Below are 23,943 nucleotides of genomic sequence, written 5' to 3' on the forward strand. Positions count from 1 at the left end.
AAGGTTGGATGTGAGAGAGATGAAGCTTTGAGAGGAGTCATAATGAAAGTCGGAGATGGAGCGTGGGGGGGGGGGGGGGTGTTGGGAACAACGGAGTGACGGATGAGAACATCTTCTCACCCTTACGTGAGAATTCATGACGGCCACTCAGAAAGTAATGGGGAGCAGTCACATATTGTAGTCACGAAAAAAAATGTCATCCTAGAGCTGCCAAAGTTCCCAGTGAGGCATAACCTGACAACCGAGGCTAAGCTGTGCTATCCGATACGAGTGTATGCTCTTGCTACCAATCAAGATTGAAATGTAAACAGGAGGGATGTAATGATAAGCGCGATATCGTGATATTAAAACTGCCGCAATATCGTCGTCGTCATGTTCATATTATTTAAATCCACCACACCTATTAAAGTTAGTCAGGTTGATTTCCATTTGTGCAGTTCTAGCACCCTCTGATGGCTATTTTTTTGTGTGCAATTTAATTTTCATTAGGGATGTTTTGGCCCTTCTATGTTGAAAATCTACACTAATTGTCAGATGAAGGGGAACGTAATATGCCTGTGAAGCAACATAACATAATAATAATGATGACATATTAATAATACAACAATAATAAATTTTTTTTTAGAGAACTCTCTAAAAAAAAAAAACAATAATAACATAACATTGCTGTTATGTACAAAAGCACAATATTGTGCTTTATTTTCCAAGTATGAGCATTATTTTTCTTTTTACAATATTGTGACCTTTTTTAAATATCGCCAACCTCCCCACAATATCGTGATAATTATCGTATCGTGAGCTTCATGTCGTGATATATCGTAATGTTTGTATATCGTTACATCCCTAGTAAACAGTGAAGAATACATGAAGCTCCTCAGCTAACCTCAACATAGGTTCCTTAGCACCAAAATGCTTGCAAAATACTACTTGAAGCTCCTCAACTCATTTCAACCGAGTTCCTTCTTGGCACAAAGATGCCACAAGATGGCGGCAAAACACACCATGATGCTTCTTAACTCAATTTTGACATCGTTCCTTGGCACCAAGATTTCGCAAGATGGCAGCCAAGCACTTGAAGCTCCCCCACTCACTTTATCGTAATTCCTTCCGTAATTCCCAGATTATTTTTTGTGTTGATAAAATGTAATTCACACTCAATGTGCCACCCTTCAACAAATTTTAATGAAAATTGTTTGTTTTTTTTGTTTTTTTTAGCAAAACTTCTAATGAACAAAATAACAAATGGGGATTGGTGGAAGTAATAAATAGGTTCTTGTGTAAAGCAAATATCGTCATTTCCAGCAGATCCGTCTTTCTTTCTAGCCACCCTCGTCGTCATCTTTCAGGAATTAATTGAGGCTAAAAAAAAAAAAAAAAAAAAAAAAAAAAAAAAGTGCTACTCGCCCCAGAATTCCGCTGGTGAAACCCGCGTTTGTGGATGGTTACGGACAGGCCATTAGACATGTTGATTCAGGGTGGAATCTTGCTAATTAGGCACTTTAACGAGACAGGGCGCCCGCAGCGACAGGGACTGCTCTCATTCCCAAGTTTGTCCATCTTAAGCGGACAGTAATAATTCTGTTTAGTGTCCCCACTGTTGGCTAAAGTGGTTGCTGGGTATGCTGAAATGTATATTTCTGACGCACAGAAAGTCGGAATCCGCCAAATTTGAATTTAGCTAGCTGTTCAGCTAAACATTACAAGAGTTAGCTGTCCATAAATACACATCTATATTGTTTACAGTGTTGTTTTAGTTAAAGTATATGTGATGTTTAACTCTATAATTGCATCACTTTGCCATTGCAGTCAAACTGGCTTGTGGATAAATAAGAAAACTATAGTTCAATATATAATAGTGACTTAATGTTGCCATTCAGTATACTGACCAGCCACAGCAACCACTTCCACAATAGCATAATGATATCTAATATCTTTATAGCAATATTATAGTTCACTTGTGATTGGCACAGTCGGGAGATATTGATTTAACCATACTGTATGTTTATTATTGTGGTTATTTGCACTGGAGTAGAGGTAAGCTGCATCAATAGTTGTTTATACTGTATGTTGCATGTTAGGGTATAGAATTACTGTAACATCTAGGCTCATTTACATTAGCTACCTATGATGTTTAACATTATATGTTAGCATTAAGCTAGCAGACATTTATCCGATGAGATTTAGAAATTATTCTTTGTATCTTTGTCATTTTTACAATAGTCATTTACAGAGCTTTTTTTTTTAATAATACACATTTAACACATAATATATTCACAGAAAGCAAGAGCAATAGAAAACAAAAATATTGTATAAACATTGTAACTGTGGATCGTGATTACGGTTAACAAATCCCAGTTTCCCAAAACGAACAAACTTAACTCATCATTTCAAAATATACATCAATAACCATGTACGCTATAAAATGGCAAAAAAAAAGCAACAAAAACTGGGCTGTGATGAAATACAGTACTTCCTGTTTTATTTACTCGTCTTTCAAATGTACATTACAAACATAATGAAAACAGTGTGTTGACATCTGGTGGTCAAAAGTGGAATTACACCCTATATTAAACAAACATTAAACCAAAATAGCTATTAACTGTACCAAAAAAAAAAAAAATCAACAAAATAGGTGTACAATAAACCAGGAACTCTGGGTAAAACCATTATTAAAAATGTTTTTTTTTACACTTAAGAAGCAGATTTTACTTTCGTACCAGTGGTGATAATGTCTAGGCAGGTCTCCCATGCCTTTAACCCCCCTCCATTCCTTATAAACAAAATAGACTCAATATTAAGTGGGATTTGGAGAAAATGGGAGCAGCCGAGCCAATCCACTGGCAGGAAATGAGAGCCCCGTGTGTACCCTGCAGCACTACAGTCAATGATGATTGATTACGCCCTCACAGGCTCATAACTACACTCATTTCTTCCTTCAGTCTCCACTCTCTGCCTGCGGACAACTTTAGATATGCCTCACACAATTTGGCCTAATCCAATTGTAGGACCAGAAGTCCACAGAAGTCAGTGTAGAGAGAAAAAAAAAAGGATGGGCAACCTTGTGGCAAATCCTGATAAGGGCCACTTGTGAGTTGTAAAAAAAACCGGACTAAATTTCACAGTTAGTAATGAGCTCACTGTCTTTTTTTTTTTTTTTTTTTTTTTCTTCTCTTTCTCCCGCAGGTCATAAGGTCGCGTTTGAGTGTACGTAAATTGAACAGCAACACCTCAATCACAGCCGGAAAGATCTATCGTAGATGGATTCCTTTCTTGTCCGAGATACACAGATGAGTTTTTTTTACGCGTTTCGTCTGAGTGGTCATTATAAAGTGGGATCCCCACAGAATCTTATTAACAACTTAATTAGAGTTGCCGCATTGAAATGAAGTTCATCACGGGAGAGTTCAACTTGTTCTTTTGTGGCCTTCTGTTCAAAGACGGAGACAAATGAGCTTTCACGCGCATTCACAGCGAGTTCGATGACGCACGAAAGCAAAGTGCTGAAAACGCAGCTCGCTTTCCCTTTTCGGTCCTCGGCGACTTGATCTCGCGCTGCCTCTTTTGTTCACAAACAAACGCAGCGGCCTCACTGTAAACGTGCCAACTCGCTGCTCTCTGAAGTCTTTTTGACAGTAATTATAAAGAAAAGTAGCCGCAAAAGAGGAAGTTGAGCTCCGAGTGATCAAATAAAGATCTCAACAAGCGGTCCGGTGCGGCGCGCGCGCACACTCCAGGAGACGTTATTCAAGCCTCGATTACAACAAAGTGTCAGCTGGATTTGGCTGGAGGGGGGTCTAATATGGACTCCGTCTCCCCACTCAATGACATTATTGCTTCACAGCAAGTCGTCTCGGCTGATACTATTGCAGTAATAAACAGCAACACAGACGCATGGGGCGGCAATTGGATTTTGCATTGCCAAGAATCGAGAAGCAATCATTTCACTGGCGTGACATTTACTTACATTTGCATCCTAACAACTTCCTTTTAGGTTCATTTCGCACTGCCAGTGTGTATTTTATTATGTAGTTTAATTTGTGGTATTAAAATTAGAGATGTTTTACATTTTTAGACCAAACAGATGAGGTATGGAATAATTCAATTTATTGTTGTTGTTTTTTTCTCTCACTCGTCAACAGTACCAAAATAATGACCCTGACAGTAAAATACAAGGATCATTGAGTATTGTATCTTTTGATTAGGGGGGTCAAAATTAGTGCGTTAATTTTGAGTTAATATTAAAGTTCCATGAACGCCACTAATTTTATTTAATGCACGATTAATGACCACCCCTTACTTGGAAATCCCATACTGGGGGAATTCCAGTTGCAACGCAGAAGGACACGTCCACATAAAAATTTAGCAGTAATAAATTTAATAATTATGCATAATCGCATATATTTGTGGAGACTGGGGTCAAGTTGTATTTTACGATTTTAAAAATTTGCAGAATTTCACATTACTAAGTTAAGTTACTTTGTTTACTAAGTTTAAATTACTTTGTGTTAAAGATTGTAATCTTATAATCTTTAACGGATTATAATCTTTAACATGTTAGAGCTATCTATAGATAGCTCTTAATATGAAAAGAAAAATGCACTGAGCTTTCACTGTCTTATAAATTGCATTTATTTATGATGATGATTATTTTTTTTATAGTAGTATTTATTTTATAGTTTTTATTTATTTTTATTTTATTTTTAGGAATTATATATATATATATATATTATTTAGATTTTATGATTTATTATTAGATTTATTTTTTTCCACTTTTATGTTAACACGAGTATGACAATGTAAAAAAATATTTTAATGCACATTTAGAACAGACATAAAAATGTGCAATTAACTATTGAGGTAATGCGATTTATCACAATTACATTTTTTAATCACCTGGCAGCCCAACTTTTGATGATAATGAATACATCAAGTGATGGACTAATGTCCTCATTTGTGTTAAACTAAGCTGTGATCCTATTCATAAAAGCATCCTTCAAGGAATCTAAAGTACGGGTAATTAAAGTGGCTCACCCACTCAAACAGCTTATAGATTTCAAAATCAGCCTTCATCAGTGTTATTTCATGGCGCATCTAGTGATCAGAGTCGTTTCACAGCTCTCAATATAAATGTTCTGTCTCTGTTGCCGCCAGTTCCGTTACGCCAAACATACTTTCCATTCAAGCAACTAAATCTCAGAAACTATTCGAAGACAGAAAAACTCTTCATGCATTCATTTATCATTCATGATGTTGTACCCAAGTTTGACCAGCCTGCTTGGGCTTCAGGTGAGGTCGAGTGGGGGTTGTGGTGCGTCGTAGTGAAACCCCTTTAGATTTGCTCCTGGCAAGGCCATCACAGCCAATTTGTCCCGTCAAGCCCTGCTGCCGCTATCCCATCTTCCAGTTCAAATCCAATGTTAATTTCCTTCCTTTCCACTCAAGGACAACACTTGCTTGACAAACCAATGGGCTATAAGTCCGGGAACAATTTCCCAGTGTGAGAAAGAGCTCCTGCCCAGGCAAGTAATGGCTCCTCCACATGGAGTCATTGTAGGATGCTGAACCTGCAGAATGTTTGGCAGAGTGAAATAAAGACTAGGTTGGGAATGGGGTGAATAATAAGATTTAAAAGTGGGATTGAAAGGGCCAGATATTTCCTTTAAATCAGAAATACTGCAGTGTACTTTCATACAACTTGACTCACACTATTTCAGTATTATTTGTTATATATCTATTTATATCCACACTCGGAGTTGCCCTTGAAAATGAAACGTTTACTGTTGCCGAGCCGTTGGAAGATGTAATACCCGTGCTAACCACAGGGTGGCAGACATTGCTCACCAGCGCCGCCAACCCAGAGGCTGAAATTTTGAAGAAGAGTGCGTCATGGTGGCCAAAACGTCGATCTTTTGGGGGATGTGAATGACATGCAGGAAAACATGATAGTATAACATTAAAATCTTAAGTTATAACTTAGTAAGTTTTTGTACTTGAGAGCTCTTTGATACATTTGATAATAAAAAAATATGAAGATACTTTTCTGTATATTGGGTCAATAAAGTGAGCAGGATTCCTAGCTGGAATTCTCTATAAAAGTGGGATTTCTTTATCGTGGTGATTTTGCATCTGTGGACCATAAAAAAAAAAATCTTTCAAGGTTAACTTTCAGGATTGTGTACTCAAATAAAAGGTGTAAGTTCTGAAATGTCAAGTTGAAAATGTTGCATTGGTATTTCCATGCTCAAAGTTACATCAATGAAAACATGTTATGGTTGGTTAGTTTGATCAAATGTTTGTATCAAAAACCTTTTAGTCATCTAAAGGGGAAACCACAGCTGGTAAGTACATTCAATAAAATAATGTGTAGACAGATTTACACAAATCCAGCAAGGGAAAAAAAAAGCTGCCTTTGTTGCTGTACAATTAACTGTGATAGATGCTCTTGTTTGTCAGCTAGAAAGGTTCACAAAAAATGATGCAGGAACGGCACCAGAAGTCACATTAGTTTGTGGAGACGTACGCCTGCGTGTTACTGTCCATGGTGCTGATCACTAATCATGTTTAAACTACATATACCTTCTCCAGACTGCATGTTTTGCCTTGATCAATAATCCCTGTAATTGTATCCTGAACAGAATCAAGACACCCGATACCGGATGTAGCAAAGCAGCCCCAGATCATAAGCAAGTCGCCGCCATGTTTCACAGTAGGGACAGTTGTTTTCTCTATGTCTCTTTTTGTTAACATACAGATGTGATTTGACTTCCCCAAATGATCCAGTTTGCTTCTCAACACATTTTTTTTGAAATGCAAATTCCAATCCTGTCATGTATAAATTTATTCAGTGACCATCCATAATTATTTTAACAAAATGTAATTATTTGTTCTAAAATAGTAACCTAAAAAAAAGTTTGTCATCTAATAACAGTTGAGAAAATATGCAATTAATTCAATATTAAGGAAAAACAGCACCAAAACTCTATAATAAGTCACCATTGGAGTGTTAACCATGTCAGCATTTCCGGCCAGAATATTATTACATTACCCAGCCAGGATAATTGAATAACATTCCAAAAGTCACAAGTGATCATCAAGAGTATCTAAAATACTCGAGTGTGTTGAAAAATAATCCCAAAGCAAACTTACGAGTGCCATCAAAGCGCGTCGCTATCGTATCCAGAAAGGTGTTCTGCGGCGCTAGTAATCCCTTCATCACAGGCATTTTCCCTGCTTAATGTCGAAGTCCCCATCAAAGTGAGTGAAGAGAAGTCGTCCTAACGTGTGAAGTGCACCCTTGAAAAGGTTGTGGCGCTGCATGCGCGGGACGCTTTTCCGCTCCGCTCAGCACATATGCGACGCTTCTTGTCCGGGGAGTTGCGCCTTGTGCGTCTGGAGCCTCGATTGCGTGCGTAAAAGAAAAAAAACAGCGGAGGTGAAGCCCACAGGTGCAGGGCGGGTAATAGACGGGGTGAGGCTGCCTGTCAGCGAGTGGCATTATTGTGACTTGCTTCAATGATAGTCTGTCCACAATGGGCAAATGGCGGCAGACATCCGTCACTCTCACTTTTCGCAGCATGAAAGTCGCGAGTAGAAACTTACCTATATAATGTCATAATGGCTATGCATCCATCTGAGTTTGCATATTATGACGGAAAATCACCTCGACAGTCAGAATGTAGGAAGTTCAAGCAGCTGTATGAATATGTGAACTGAGATGACCCCATTAAAGCACTTCCTATGGAGACAGATGGATGGCTTGTGAATATATTTGTGTTGATAATGTGACTGTCAACCTTTTTTTTTTTTTTTTAAAGTAAACACACCTGTCCTCAAGTGCACAGCTGCTGGACACAAAAATAAGGTTTAAGCGCCACTTGGTGGTGGAAAGAAAATCTCAAAATGTGGAGAGGAGCGAAACAACACTGGGCGTTGAGGTGTACAACACCGCCCTCTTGTGGACATAAGCGAGATGTGTCTTTAGGAAAAGCACTCATATTGTTGGGGTGGGGGCGCTTTCGGTAAAAGTGCAAAAGTAAATACTGAAACTGAATGTTTATTACTTTTTTAAAACTTAGCTAAATACAATTCATATTATGATAAGTTAGCACTATGAAAAAAAACTGCACAAAAAGTAGTTTCCGCTTTTATTAACTTGGAATTTTATACTATCAAAATAATGTATTCCCATAATGCCGCTAACTGAATAACAAAATAAGTCTAAATGAGTTTATGATTATAACTGGGGGGGAAAAAAGCACCGTACCCCCATGCCTTAGAAGATCTCAATCAATGAGGTTCAGAAAAGTAATCAACATTTTTGTCAAGTTCAAATGTTGGGAGTAAAATTAAAAAGTCAGCTAAACTGACTGACTGCAGCAAAAAAAAAAAAAAAAAGTGAAAAATGTACTTAAATACAGTCACAAAGTATTTGTACTTTCCATCACTGTTATCAAATAATTTCTGACAGTTGGGTCATTTTGACAAAGTGCTCCAAGGCTGCGTGATTCGTAGATCACCTTAAACAAGCACAAGTGTACTGAAGACTCGCAATTGCACAAACACATACAAGATCCATGTAAGAAGCATGAGTCAAGTGCCTGGCCTGGGGTGAGACTCCGTGAGGCAATGAAGCACAAAAAGAAAATGCTCCAAATATAATTAAAACAGACAGCAGTGATGCTTCACCTGAGTAATAAATGACAGTTTGTCATTTGAGGACTGCTACTTTTAATGCGTGTGATGGTTGAGTTGTTACTTGAGTTGTTTTTTTTCTTCTTTTTTTTTCAGTACAAAATGAACGTCACATTCAAATGTCGGCTCTTTTCATTTTTTCAAAAATAACGGAAACATTTAAATTTAGTACCGTGTGTTTTGAAATACTATGGGAATGTACTAAAATAAGCGCAAATGTTCATGCGGTCTGACGAGACCAGACTCCAATCAATGATCTTGGTTAATGTTAATAATAATGTTCCTTGTGAAACCCTCTATAATGTAAAAAAATAAATAAAATAAAAATAAATACATCAGGAAAATGTAATAATGTAATGTGCACTTAACTCAATCAAAACTGTAATAAAACCCAATAATGTAAGAATTTCACTAATATCATTTAAAAAAAAAATCCTGATTAATAATGTAAGATCTATCCCTCCCACAATGAAACTCGAACCTAATTTGGAGAGATACACGCCTGCGTGAATAGTTGGGTGTCTCCCGAGATGATGCTTAACAGTGCACTGCGTTCGGTGCCATGCACCACTAACATGCTCACTGAGCGTGTAATGGCCTTAATTATCATTTAGCGTGCCAGCCTCATTGACAACATATCAAGCCGGTAATAAAATAGCAAAGACGATGGAGAGGAGAATGGCTACATATAAACACTTAAAGGGACATTTATGTATATAGTGTTAGGGTTCGACCCAAAAACATAACACTTAAAAAAAAACAAAAAAAAAGAGTGATGTCTCTGTTTTAGTCACAATGAATGATGTGTAACCAGCTATAGCACGTTCTGGCTGGAGAGGTTGCTAATTCACTTTGTTTAATTAGTCAAAAGTAGTAGAGCGTGCTCTCTCTCTCTGTTTAAGCATCTGTGTTGGTCACACACAGGCTAAATGTACTTACTACTTTATGGTACCTTCATGGAACTTCCACTCTCCACTGGAGGATTGGACTTGAGGTTAGCATGAAGTGCATTAACGTGTCCGCTAGTCAAACTGCTATTAATGGAAATTAAGTCGTTCAGCTCTTTCAAGGTGAAATTTCAAGGTACAGTGATGTTTACAAATGGGCATGTTCACTCCTATTGTTTCTTTTATTTTTTCCCATGTTTCATTGAGGCTGTTTGGGCATTTTAGATACTTTTAATGACGGTTTTTAAAAAGAGAAAATGCAGTATATGATAGAGTTGATTGTTTATTTTTTATTTTTTTCCTTTCCTTTATTCAATACTTTCCATTTACAATCAATTCAGTACAACGAACCAGTACCATTCAAACAATACAAAAAGAAATAAAAACAAACAAAAACACACACACAAGAAACAAGAAACACTAGGGGGTAACTTAAAAATCTGTCAAATTAAATAAATATGTTACATTCAACACAAACTGACACAGTCTTCATAGCCTTTTTGTTCTTACAGTGTCTAATAGACAGAAAATAAAGCCTGAATTCGTTGATGAAGGCCCAAAAAGAAGGCTTAATACCCATAAATTTACACTTATGTATGTGAAATGTTGCCAAAAATAATAAATAAATTGATCAAAAACACCTTTTGCGTTGCTCTTTCCACTTTTTCAACAAAACAAAAAATGACATTCTTCCAAAATAAAACAAATTCTTTGTCAAAATAAATTCTTATAAAAGAACACGGCTTAGACCAGAAAAGATTCACGTTGACATAGCCAAAATAAGTGAACCAAAGTTTCTGGAGAGTCACAGCAGAAACTACAACATACATCAATGTTTAAAAAAAAATAAATCTTTTAACAATATACGCTTTAGTAGGGTAAATGCGATGAATTATTGTAAGTTTATTTTAAATGACTATTGTGTGATACACGATTGAATGACATCACAAGTCAAAATGGCGGTCTTGTGCCGCATTCGAGGAAGATTTGAAGTCGGATTAATCCCACTCGGAATGTCCCAGTTCCACCCTCGAGGCAAATGCAAACAAAGACGGCTGATTCCGATCAATTCTTCTGGTTGAACATTCATTCCAAATGACCTTGTATCACGAGAACATATGTCTTGTATTTACATTTGTCTCGAACGCTTTGCCGTCAAAACTGGAACAATCCAAGTGGTATGTTTCTGATTTCCCACTTCCAGCGAATGCAGCATTTTTTTTAATTTTTTTTATTTATTTATTTTTTCTCGGTGAAACGCCGATCACGCTCATTAAAAATTTGGACTTTGGGATAACAATATCAGTATGTTTGGTGGAAATGAAGCGTTACGTTGCTGAAATATAAGAAATACCCGGATGTTTCCGTTCATGCCACAACATTAGGCACAACTGCGAGTAAATACAAGTACTGTATTAACACTAATAATATTAATAATCAACTGCTGCTAAAAATCACAAAAAGCTATACTGCTTGTAAAATTAGCAATAAAAGTATAGCTTCTTTATCAACAACATTACCACGTCAGCAACTTAATGACAGTCAACCTTTTGTTTCTCATCCACTTTGTTACCATGGAGAGCTCCAATCCCCTAAAGCCAATAACACGTACGAGCGTGCACAGCATGCTGCAGAATTTCATAAATAGATTTATGCGCAATTGTCACATTTAATACATTTACGGGGCGCGCTAGTGAATTCATTATTACACCATATGTTAATGCAGCTGGTGTGCGCGATTCTCTCTCTCTCTCTCTCGCTCTCTCTCGCTCTCTCCTGGCGTGCATTGTGGTCTTTGGAGGCGAACCAGCAAAACAACTGGCCGTGTGTGCACGCCTATAAATAAGATAAGAGGCTGCAGACTGCAGGCTGAACGCGTATCGCGTATTGTTCTCGGCAGTACGGGAGCAGATTCTCATCGCGTCCAATTCATCATCGCGCTACAACGAGGAGCCGAGTGGATGTACGGAGCAATGAGGAGGGTGTTTGGAGGTACGGCAAAACTACTTGCACTGTCAGTGTGGCGACGTTTAATAATCAAACGAGCGGCGCTGGAATCGAGAAGCGATTCTACCGATAGGAACCGTGTGCGGTATGGCGATTATAACAGGTTGATTTTGACTCAACTTTCAAGAATAACATCGAACGTGGGACTATAAACGCACATTTGTGTGTGCTTGATGATTTGAATTCCCGTCGCTTGCGCGACAGCAGGTTTGTTTTGCAAAACTGCACTTTATTGGAAATGAAGGAGTTACTTATTATTTTTAATTCTCAATCCGAAGTCCAGGTCCACTCACTCCAAACGACTTTTATACATGCAGCGTGACTCCACAGATGGACCCCCTGTGTAATGGAGCCAAGAAACCAGAGGGCGCCGAACCCAATGCAGACCCGAGGCCCCCTCCTGCCAAGATGGCCTGTCTGGAGCAACATGGAGTTGGATGCACGGTGCAAGAGAGGAGCAAGCAAGCCAGTCCTGGGACTAAAAATCCTTTTCTGGTGCAGAAAACTACCGCGGGAAGGCTTCAGCACAAGAACTGCCATCAACAAAGAGGTAAATATAATAAATTCTTGTTTGTCGTTGGGAGTGTTCAATCTGAATCATTGAATCATAATCGAGGGAGACAGAACGGGAAGCCTGGCGGTTGGCAAGTTAGCATCCTGAGTTTCTTGGATGAAAAACAACAAAACATCATATTGTGTTGGTGGAATACAAAATTAATCAGGCATCCATCTTCACCCATCTTAACTCATTTGCTCCCAAAAACGTATAAATACGTTTTTTGTTGTTGTTTTAAGTGTCCCAAAGACGTTTTTTTTTTTTTTTTTTTTTTTTATGCTAGAGCATACAGAAGACTTTGATGCAGCCTCTTAACTCCAAAGCTCGCTTGCAGAATTACACAGTTATTAGTTAGTTATTACACAAACGGCCAACAGGTGGCAGCAGAGCAAAGGAGATCAACCAGGGCCATGTTGACAAAAAGCTCAATTACTTACAATTCTAAATAAATTTGTGATAATTGATTAAACTTAGCTATATTGTAATGCTAATTGCTGCAAAACGGAAACCGATAGAAATATACTTTTTTTCCCTGATGAAAAAAAAGAGACTTTAATCGTTCTTTTGACAGGTTCCGTGTTTTTATAGCAATAAAATTCTATTCTGTGGCTCTTGCAAAATCAGTCAAAATCCAGTAAAACAGCTGGGAGAGAACGGGATTGCTTCTGTGAAAATTGCTGTGTGCGAATGAGTTCAGGGGCGGCCATTTTGATTCAATTTTGATTCAAATTGACACGAACGTGTCCACGGGCTCACATTATGAACATCACCTTTTTTCGTTTGGTCACGTGACTTTCACAATTGGAGCGAGTAAGCAATATGTCATGAATTATTCTCAATTAGAATCTTGGTTACAAACAGGAGTGATTGTAATTATGTTTTACAGCAATCAATTAATATTGATTACGGTTGCATTGTATTCTCTCCTGCCCACGTCAGGAAGCTCGCTGCCTGTCTTCTGCGTGGTGGAGCACTTGGAAAGTCCCGTGGAGGGTGAGAGGAAAGAAGACCATGCCGAATTTGTTCTGATCAAGAGAGATCTGCTCTTCAACCAGCTCATCGAGATGGCCCTGCTGACGTTGGGATACTCTCACAGCTCCGCTGCTCAGGCCAAAGGTGCAAGACACAAATTATTGTCAGTACATTGCGCAAGTGTGCCTAATGAAGTGTCTCGTGTGACTTTAGAAAGAAAGACCTTTCAACATTTTTTTATATCAGGAATAAATCAGATTATGTGGGCAGCCATCTGCTTTCTGTGGGGGGGAAAAAAGGGGGGTAATCATAGTGGTAATAATTGTAATTGCTATAAAAACTATGCTAGTGGGTGTTTAGCAGGGTCACGGGGCCTGTGAGTGACTTTCAAGCAACAGCATGAAAAACTGTCGGTCTGGTTGTTTTGAAGCAGAAAATAGGCAAAGTCTTGGTTTTGAATCCTTCAAGCTTTCTCGAAATGTATCATGAATTGCTCCATTACAGTCTCGAGGTCAACAAGGTACATAACATAAAAACATCATCCAGTATCACACAGTAGCGTATTTGTGTGTGTCAGGTTTGATCCAGGTGGGCAGGTGGAACCCGCTGCCTCTTTCGAGCGTGACAGATGCTCCAGATGCCACCGTGGCTGAGATGCTGCAGGATGTCCACCATGTTATCACCCTTAAAATACAGCTGCAAAGGTACGTTTTTTGTTGTTGTTGTTGTTTTTTTGCAATTTGCTTCTGCCAAGTAGCCACATAGTATTTTATTGTAATTGTACTAAAATTGAATTAAGCAGAATATTAAATTTCCACAGAGAAATTTATGTAAATGAGGTGAGGTACATGACGCAACATACATAATGAATATAAAAAGTCTGCACACCCCTCCTTTTTCAAATGCAGAAATTTTTTTGTGATATAAATTTAATCAAAAGATTACGAGGATGAGAGCTTAGTATTACATTTTAATGTATAAAAACTAAATAAATAGACAAATATAATAATAATGATAATAATAATAATAATAACAATAACTCAATAAATGCTAATAAAGACAAATATAATAATAATAATAATAATCAATAATAATAATAATCTAAGAAAAATGTAAATAATATAAGAAAACTAAAATGCGATTAAATACAAATACAAATATAATAATAATAATAATAATAATAATAATAATAATATTAATAATAATTAAAACATGTAAATAAATGAATACTTTGATATCATAATGTGACCTCCAACCTGTAAAACACAATTGATAAGAAAAATATATATTTGCAAAAGAGGGGAGGGTAAAACTGGGATTGGCTATGTTCATAATAAACGTGGGAGCAAGCACACACCTGCCACCATTCAAAATAGCTTTGATTAACACCACAGCATTTTCAGATGTTCTAGTAGGCTTTCCCTGACGGTGTTCTTGCTTGCCTGATGGCTTTGTGCTCACAATGAAAGCTCAAACTAATCATAATTTCTTGCACCTCGTATAAGGTGTCAGTTCCAGCTGAAGACAGACAGCCCCCATTGTGGTCTCATCAGACCGAAATCCATTTTGCGACATGTTTTGGGGAGACTTATGAAGGGAACTGTTTGAAATAGCAGTCTGTGGAAGCAACAATCCTATTTGCAATATTCACAAATCATATTATTTGTTTAGCTGCCCCAAACTGGAGGATTTGCCGGCAGAGCAGTGGACGCATTCGACAGTTCGGAACTCGTTGAAGGAACTTCTCAAGGACATGAACCAAAGTTCATTGGCCAAGGAGTGTCCTCTGTCTCAGGTATGACACACACATGCGCACAAACCTGTGTGCGTTTGCATCAATCACTGACATATAAGACGGACTGTGTGGGCCAATAGTTAGACAGGAAGTCCAGATAAGGTGTGAGCGAGCGTGTGCATGACTGAAATAGATTGCGATGCCTATCTCTGACTTAGCCCAACCATCACAGTGTCTATGCCAACGCTGTCTACTTTTTTTTGTTTTAATAACATTCCCCAACTGCAAACATAACGAACAGGAGTAATTATCGACTTAATCTGTTATTCCCTTAAGCCTTAGGACAACTAGCAGATAAGAGAAATTGCTCACTATCTCCCATCTCCCTCATATTCCTTCCATCTCAGCTGGTGTTAAGATCTGAGATGAGCGTAGTCCTCCCTCCCCCATCTTTTCTCCCACTCTCTCTCTCTCTTTCACTTCCTTTCCCCTTGCCTCGTTGCAAGACACAGATTAAAATAAATATGAGAAGATGAAAGGTGTAATCAGATGTAAAGATTGCACACGATGGTCCAGAGGGAAAATGTGTGGAGAGAGAGAGAGAGATGTGCATTCTCTCACATGACCCCTGCTCACATGCAGTATGTATGGCATCTCATCCATCTTCATTATTCTATTTACCTTTGGGCTCTTTTTTTTTAATAACGCATTTATGAGTTGATTAATATCAGATATGTGAACATCTGAGACACATTTGACACAAAAGCCACGCTGCAAAGTGTCCATTGTCCTTTCACTCTTTCAGAGCATGATCTCATCTATAGTCAATTGCACCTACTATGCCAACGTCTCAACGGCCAAATGTCAGGAGTTTGGACGATGGTACAAACACTTCAAGACGACCAAATGCAACAGTAAGTCACTGTATTGTAATTGTACCAAATCCATGTGAAAATCATCAATCAGATGTCTCGCCTAGCCCAGGAGTCAGCAACCTTGACTGGCAAAAGAACCGTCTTAGGTCAAATAAACAACAAAAAAATCTGTCTTGAGCTGCAAAATATTTGAAGATTGTAATGAAGGAAATAGTGTTAGTCAGTTGTGGGCCCAAGAGCTAATTAGAGCTGCACCATAACAGAAAAATATGCATCATCCAATACATATAGATTTTCATTTTATTCTACCTTGTCTTCCGTTTTTGGATGATTTTTTTTTTTTGATTTGTTTGTAATTTTTCCTACTTTGTTTTTCAAACAATTTTAGACTTTTTTTTTTTTTTGACTTTGTGTCAAATTTATAAATGTAGTTATTTATTTATTGCATATTTTATGGCTATTTTTTGGACATTTTTCCTGCCCCCTTTTTTTTTTTCCCCCAATCAATTTTTGGATGTTTTAGGAATTTTGTGGACATTTTATGGTCATTTTCAAGATTTAAAAAAAAAAAAAAATAGTTTATTTTATTTATTTATTTAAAAAAAAAAAATTTGGCTCAATTTTGTGGACATTTTATGATAATTTTGGGGATTTCTGCTTTTGTTTTTGAACATTTTAGTTATTTTTTTAAAATGTTTTCTATTCTGCCTTTTTTATTCACGTCTGACATTTTTGGCAATTACATGGACATTTTATGGTATTTTTCTGCTTTCCCTCTTCCTTTATGGACAATTTAGGTAATTTTAAAAATGTTTTCATCTCTCTTTTTCCGACAACTTAAAAATGTGGACTCTTGACAATTTTTGAATATTTATTTATTTATTTTTTTCATTTTTAAAATCCATTTAAAGAATATTTTACATGAAAAATACCGATAAATAAGCTAAAAAATAATAAAAATAATTTCTACAAATTTTTTAGCGATCCACAGGGAGCCATAGAAGATGGACTGAAGAGTCACGAGCCTCAGATTACAGACCCCTGGCCCAGTCTCACTGTATCTCTTTACTTCTCTTTTCTTCACCAGAGATCGACAATTTCCCAGACCAGTCGTCACATATTTCCAACACTCAACAGCCCATCAACGGCGGTGCATCCGATCAGAGCTCCAGTCTTCTTTACCTGCATGGAGGGATGGCCAACATGGTGGCTGGAGCCTCTCCTCACAATATTTGCAACTCCGGGTTGCTAACCCAGACTCTCAGCCGATCCCAGCAGCAAGTCATGACTCAAATTCTCAACCAGCAATATGCTGTACGCCTCATGCTAGCAGGACAGGGGCTCTCACCGGGCTCGCAGCAGTATCTCAACCACACGTCGGCGGGGAGGGCTCCGGCCAAGGTCTTGCCCAAAGTACCCGATCCTCAAGGGCCCCAGCAGGCCCAATGTGGCCCGGATGGATCACCCGCGTCAGCTGGGTCATGTCTGGGGTTGGTTGACGTGCCGAGTGACATCTACCACTGTGTGCGTGAGGAAATGAAGAGAGCGGGGATTTCGCAAGCCATTTTTGCTCGAGTGGCTTTCAACAGGACGCAGGTATGATTTGATTTGATTTATTGAACATATAAACAAGCTAACAGCAGAAAAAACAGAAATTAAAAGAAAGGCGGAAAAGAAAGTTCAGATGTACTGAGCTGTCATCAATGTCTTACAAATGCAATTATGCCATCTAGTGGCAGAAAATTGACCAACACAAATCAATGTCACACTCGTTTTTTTTGTTTTTTTGTTTGTTTTTTACAGTAAAGTACAATTTTATGAATTATGAAATTACTGTATCAATGACTAAAGGATGCAACTATATTTCTATTAGGTTAACATTTTTTTTCTACTTTTATGTTAAGAGTATAAAAACTATTTTATTGTACATTAATTGCACAACTAGATTAAATTTGTGTTTTACCTGTGAAGACATATTAACCCAAGTCAAGTTTATAATTACTAGGGATGTAACGATATCCAGATATCACGATATGAAGCTCACGATACGATAATTATCACGATATTGTGGGGAGGTTGGCAATATTTAAAAAAGGTCACAATATTGTAAAAAAATGAGCTCATACTAAAAAAAATGCACAATATTGTGCTTTTATACATAACTGCAATACATATAAACAACCTCTAATCTCTAATAACACTTAATATTGAGGCACTTACTCACCTAATGCAAGCACACATTGAGCTCCTCCACATATTGACTCGTTCACAAGCATATTACAATCTCCTTCACCTGACAATTACTGATTTTAAACATCGAAGGGCCAAAACATCCCCAATGAAAATTAAACTGCACTAAAAAAAACTAGCCACCAGTTGGTGCTAGAACTGCACAAATGGAAATCCACCTGACTTTTTGAACAGGTGTAGCTTTTAAATATTGTGAACATGACGACGACGATATTGTGGCAGTTTTAATATCATGATATCACGATATTGCCATTATCGTTACAGCCCTAATGATTACGCAAGATTCTCAAATGGATGATCCAACCAGCTGAAGCATTGTAAGAGCTGTAAATAGAGACCCTAAAACAACTATTAGTGACATCAGCAACAACCTCTACAGGTCAGGAGTGAAGGTTTGACAATCTACTGCTTTTAAAAGATCTCACTCACAATAGTGCAGTATTAGTTTCCAAAAGTATCGAGACAGGCCTAAGAAATTCTATGTCAAAATCTTACGGTCTGATGAGAGAGAAATTAACCTTTAGAAAACAAAAGTAAGGCTAAAACTGAGAAACTACCACGGCTGTGGTCGGTTGCCATTTTGGCGGTGGCCTTTGCCGCAATGCCCCCTCCCCCATTTGCATGTGCAGGCCTGGTTGTGCCAGCTCTCTGCAGCAAAAAACTGGTGCCAACACTGAAGCAGCTGCTGGCTACCTAATCACAAGCCCTTGGAGAAATCCGTCCTTTTCACTCGCCCTGCATTTTTTGCCATCCTTCACTCAGGCAGTGTTTCTATTCATTTGACCCTTTATTGTCAATCTGTCTTTTCTAATCTTTTTTTGTTTTTGTTTCACTCTTCCTCATTTTCATATCCAAATCTCATATCGCCTCTAATATTAAAATGCCACATTAGCCGAGGCCACTTTACATTCAGCAGCACTCTCGGAGAAATGGGGCTCAAAGGAGGCTTGTTAATATTATTATCATCATTATCATTTTCATCACAATAAGCAGAGCAAGCTATTATCCGTGCCCGTGTTTCCCCCCATTGCCAGCTCCAGGGTTCCCGAGTGTCGTCCGTGCAAGTTGGCGTTATTCCAAGATGCCATCGAGAGGCGGAGGGATCGTTTGTCATCTTAAGGCGCCACTCTGTTCGGAAGGCAGCGGGTTTTTGCGGGCGATGATACAACGAGGAAGCCCGTTTCCTCCCAAGCTTTCAAACGCCTGGCATGAAATTGAATGTATTTTTCAGGAGCAAAATCCCTCCAATCTGCACATCATACGCATATAGACCCACAATAATGCGACTGGCTCACAACCATGTGCGGCTTTGAAATTATAAACTGCAGAGGCGTGTCTGGTCAAATTAGATACAGAGATGAATATGGAGAGCTTTGGAGTAATTGTGTCATTTTTACATAGAAATAATACATCTATATTGTATGTTGTGATGTTCAAGCAGCCAACTGTTGATAAACATCGTCATGTGACTTTCCATGTTTGAAGATTGATTTTATAAGAGAAAGTATGAAATTAAATTGTTAGAATATTCAAATTGTCTAAAACTGAACAATAACATGTTCTACGCAGCCTCATTCATCGAAACAGGATATTCTGATTAATATTCTGATTCTGGAATATGAATTAAGCAGCAAAAAAATACAGCCGTTTTTTACCCATCTCGGGGGGCGGCCATTTTCTCATTTGCTGTCCACTGAAAATGACATCACAGTTACTCACTTATGGTAACGACCATCACGGCTCAGCTTGCGAATGTCACATGACCAAACTCAGAAAACATGGGAGCCATGATAGGTCATTACCTGAGCAACTATGATGTCATTTACAGCTCGTGGCAAAATGGCCGCCCCCTGACGTAGATAAAAACGGGCGGATTTTGCTGCTTAATACATAGAATATAATTATTTTTTTTTTATAACTATGACAGATACTTTTAAAGACAAGATAGCATTTTTCTTAAAATTGCATGAAATTAATGGAAATTATAAAAATAGAATACACAATAAAATACATTTAAATAAATAATTAATTAATAAATGAAACTAACAATTCAGTGGCCATAAGAAGTCCCAAACAAAATATCTGGTTGCACATTTTTATGGGCGAGTACCAATTTGTTGAAATAAGGCCTGGTATCGGTACTCGCACATCACTATTTATATTCCACAAATATTCATCAGAGTTCCGTGTTTAGACTAGTGGAGGCTTCCTTTAAATATTTAAAAAAATATATATATATTTTTTTTTTGGGTACATTTAATTTTTGGACAGACAATAAGCACTCTTCAACCTCTTTGGGTTAAACAAATGGCCTAATTACAATAAATTAATTAAGCAATATATTATTTATTAGCCTTCCTCCTGTGAATGGAAAGGTTAATACCTCTTCTTAAATAAATTATTACTTGAAGTGTTGCTCATCCTATTCATCTCTTGGCAAGAGTTTTACATATTTAATTTCAATTCCTGGATTATAAAGTAGAAGCGAGAGACCAGACCAGTTAGCATCTAATATTTAACACGGGGCGAATGACTGTGCCACATTTGTTGACTAGGGTCTACTCTCAGAGATCCTACGAAAGGAGGAGGACCCGAAAAACGCCTCGCAGTCCCTCCTGGTCAACCTGCGGGCCATGCACGGCTTCCTGCAGCTGCCCGAGGCGGAACGAGAACGCTTCTACCAGGAGGAGAAAGAGCGAAGCCTGACTGGATTCACGCCGAGCTGCAACAACACCCCACCAAGATGCACTCAGGTCTCACAAACCCGCCGTGAAAGAACTCGGAGTAATGATGTTATCGCTTTGCACAAATATTGCTGTACTCTGGGCTGATTATTTTTATTTATGTGTGCTACTGCAATGCGCACATTACTATTCTGCAGGCTTGGTTTTATTCTTTTTTAATGTTATACTGTATATCTTATGCAGCTTGTATTTCGGTCAAGATGCCTGCAATAGCTACGAGTTTTTATTATTATTATTATTATTATTATTATTTAGCTGCACCAAGGTCTCCCATGAATAGAATCCAACAACAAAAACTCCAACTTTGATTTTGACGGCATCCTCTTAAGAAAAGACCTTGACCCAGATGATCAGCACATTAAAATGCTCACTTAGCCCGATGCATTTGAGGTTACTCACTTCCGTCTCCATTCCCATGGCAACCGCCAATTACACGTATAACGAGTGCTTTTTAAATCATTGAACAATGCGCATGAAAATTGCCCTTGAGTAAAACTTATTCAAGCTATTTTCTGTGAGCAAAAATTAACCTGAAGAGGGCGTTAAAGCTATTATGTAAAATCGGTGGCGAGTAGTGTGACATAGTTTGATCATCATACATTTACCAGCCATTATATTTGAGTACTTACAAAATCTGAAAAAAATAATAATAATCCATGGAAGAGCTAATTCAAAGATAATAGATTATCACAATCCAGTATCTCCAACCAGAATTGAACCCACAGAAGTCAGGTGAGTGAACCGCCTGGGCTGGCTCGCCCATTAGATGAGATGGGCAGATGCTATGGACACCAAAAATCGGCTGAAATTATTACTAATAACTCTTACTTTTCAACTTAACTCATTCACTCCCAGCCATTTTCACTGAAGCAATCCCCTTCACTCCCAGCTGGATTGTGACTGATTTTGCAATGACTACAGAATATTGTGTTCTGTTGCTTAAAAAAAAATAGAACCTACCAAAAGAAAGATTAGAGTCTCTTCTTTCATCAAGAAAAAAAAAAATATTTGTATCTGTTTTTAGTTTTGCAGCAATTAGCATTAGAATATAGCTAAGTTTCATCATTATTCATCAATCTGTTTAAAACTGTGGGGAAAACAGCCTATTTTTAGCATGGCCCTAGTTGATCTCTTATACTCTAATGCCACATGCTGGCTGTTTTTTTTTGTAATAACTACCATTGCGGGCGGCACGGTAGTCGAGTGGTTAGCACGTCCGCTTCCCAGTTCTGAGGTCTCCGGTTCGAGTCCAGGCTCGGACCTTCCTGGGTGGAGTTTGCATGTTCTCCCCGTGCCCGCGTGGGTCTTCTCCGGGTACTCCGGTCTCCTCCCTCATTCCAAAGACATGCATGGCAGGTTAATTGGGCGCTCCTAATTGTCCCTAGGTGTGCGTGTGAGTGTGGATGGTTGTTCGTCTCTGTGTGCCCTGCGATTGGTTGGCAACCAGTCCAGGGTGTTCCCCGCCTACTGCCCAGAGCCAGCTGAGATAGGCGCCAGCAGCCCCCGCGACCCTTATGAGGAATAAGCGGTCAAGAAAATGGATGGATGGATGGAACTACCATTGCTTCAACCATTCTCTTCTGTTCAGAGGCTACATCAAAGCCTTCAGTATGCATAAAAAAAAATAATAATAATTTAAAAAAAACAACCCAAAAAAAAAAAACGTATAAAGACGTCTTTGGGACTCTGGTAATATTTAAAATAGAACGTATTTATACGTAAATTTATACGTAAATTTGAATGAATATAAACATTTTAAAGAATGAAATTTTTAATCCAAATATTTTATATTAAAGGCAATACATCTTCTTTGTAAGTGTATGTAAATAGTTGCCATATAAAACTAGGCTCCTCCCCAAAAACGCTATCAGAGACCATTCTAATATGTCAGTGATGAAAGTGCAATTAGGGCACAGTAGTGCAACCTAGTGGAAAGTTTGGTGAAGTACATTTTCAGCAATCTTCAAAAACTGTCATGAATTAATCCAAATAAAACAATAAGATATTATTCTTGGCCCATGGTGAGAGCTGAAGTTATTCTTAAGAGTGACATGGCCAAAAGTGGATCCCATCCTCATCCTTAACACACTTTTTAATTACTTCCATTTTATAGATTGGCCCACTCCCAGTTTACAACACTTAATTCCCTTTCCGTGCAGCACATATTTAAATCCACTGACTTTTTTAAAAAAAAAATTATTATTTTTTTTTATCTGCCTATAGGCCAGACTGTCGCCAGTAACGACAGACAGAAGCGTGCGGACGGACAGTTGCGTTCTCAACGTCAGCTCCTCCATCTACGAAGAGATCCAGCACGAAATGAGGCGAGCCAAGGTGTCTCAGGCCTTGTTCGCAAAGGTGGCTGCATCCAAGAGCCAGGTGTGCGGTTATTATACAAACATATTGCGCTTATTTATGTCCATTGTATACGATATAAGCAGATGCGTGCGCATTCAGTCATGCATGCCGCAAACAAATGCAGGGGAATCGTATACACACACACAAGCATGGTATGAATGTTTATTGTTCTCATATTTTATGGCGGCCCCATAAGCTTGTTATTGCTTTTGTTTGGAGGATAATTTCCAGCCGTGGAATGAAGGGAATGTTCTTTCCTTCCTTTTGCTTTTCTCTCATTCTCTCCCTCAGCTTATTGTCTTCTATCATCAAGATGCATGGAGGTCATTCAGCAGTCATCGTGGTTAAAAAAGCACATAGTGCTATGGTTTTTATTCTAATAATACTTTCTATTTACCCCTCTCTAATGTAACTTACTCGATCAAAACTGCAATTAAGCACAATAATGTAATGTCAAAAATCCTGCTTTTACTGATAATGTAATAAATTAATACATTATTGGGGATTTATTACCAGAGCTGTCAAAAGATTACATTTTTTAATCAGATTCATCACATCTTAGAATTTTGATTAATCACGATTAATCGCCAAATTAAAAAGGCTTTTTCAATCAACATTTTTTCCCCCCGCTAAATTTGATGTGCACCTGAGGATGTCTTCAACATGTTTTGATCCAGTGCACGTTCTCATCATCCTCTTTTTCTAATCAGTTAATTACTTGCAAAAATGGGGAAAAAATGACCCCAATATTTTGACATGAACAAATATTCTGAATGTCATACACAAACATTTATGTTTTACTTTAATG

The 23,943-nt window shown here is 38.0% G+C and overlaps 2 protein-coding genes across 8 annotated transcripts in view; one reads left to right on the forward strand and one right to left on the reverse strand.

The window, feature by feature from the left end:
• kcnh8 (potassium voltage-gated channel, subfamily H (eag-related), member 8) overlaps positions 1–7,513 on the reverse strand; it is a 36,617-nt gene extending 29,104 nt beyond the window's left edge. Inside the window, exon 1 of the mRNA XM_077508188.1 lies at positions 7,147–7,513. Coding sequence (XP_077364314.1) covers positions 7,147–7,222 — 76 coding nt within the window. The 5' untranslated portion in view covers positions 7,223–7,513. The remainder of the gene's footprint in view (positions 1–7,146) is intronic.
• satb1a (SATB homeobox 1a) overlaps positions 1–23,943 on the forward strand; it is a 58,432-nt gene that overhangs the window by 31,031 nt on the left and 3,458 nt on the right. For 3 of the 7 annotated variants that reach the window (XM_077508191.1, XM_077508189.1, XM_077508190.1), the window contains 9 exons: positions 6,636–6,706; positions 11,976–12,195; positions 13,141–13,317; positions 13,751–13,877; positions 14,845–14,968; positions 15,714–15,822; positions 16,871–17,379; positions 20,589–20,786; positions 23,001–23,156. In XM_077508191.1, coding sequence (XP_077364317.1) covers positions 6,636–6,706; positions 11,976–12,195; positions 13,141–13,317; positions 13,751–13,877; positions 14,845–14,968; positions 15,714–15,822; positions 16,871–17,379; positions 20,589–20,786; positions 23,001–23,156 — 1,691 coding nt within the window. Of the gene's footprint in view, positions 1–6,635; positions 6,707–11,437; positions 11,631–11,725; positions 11,853–11,962; positions 12,196–13,140; positions 13,318–13,750; positions 13,878–14,844; positions 14,969–15,713; positions 15,823–16,870; positions 17,380–20,588; positions 20,787–23,000; positions 23,157–23,943 lie in introns of those variants that run through there. The other 4 variants (XM_077508193.1, XM_077508194.1, XM_077508195.1 and 1 more) reach the window with 4 other exon arrangements.

The sequence above is a fragment of the Festucalex cinctus genome, chromosome 19, assembly GCF_051991245.1.
Source record: "Festucalex cinctus isolate MCC-2025b chromosome 19, RoL_Fcin_1.0, whole genome shotgun sequence".
NCBI lineage: Eukaryota > Metazoa > Chordata > Actinopteri > Syngnathiformes > Syngnathidae > Festucalex > Festucalex cinctus.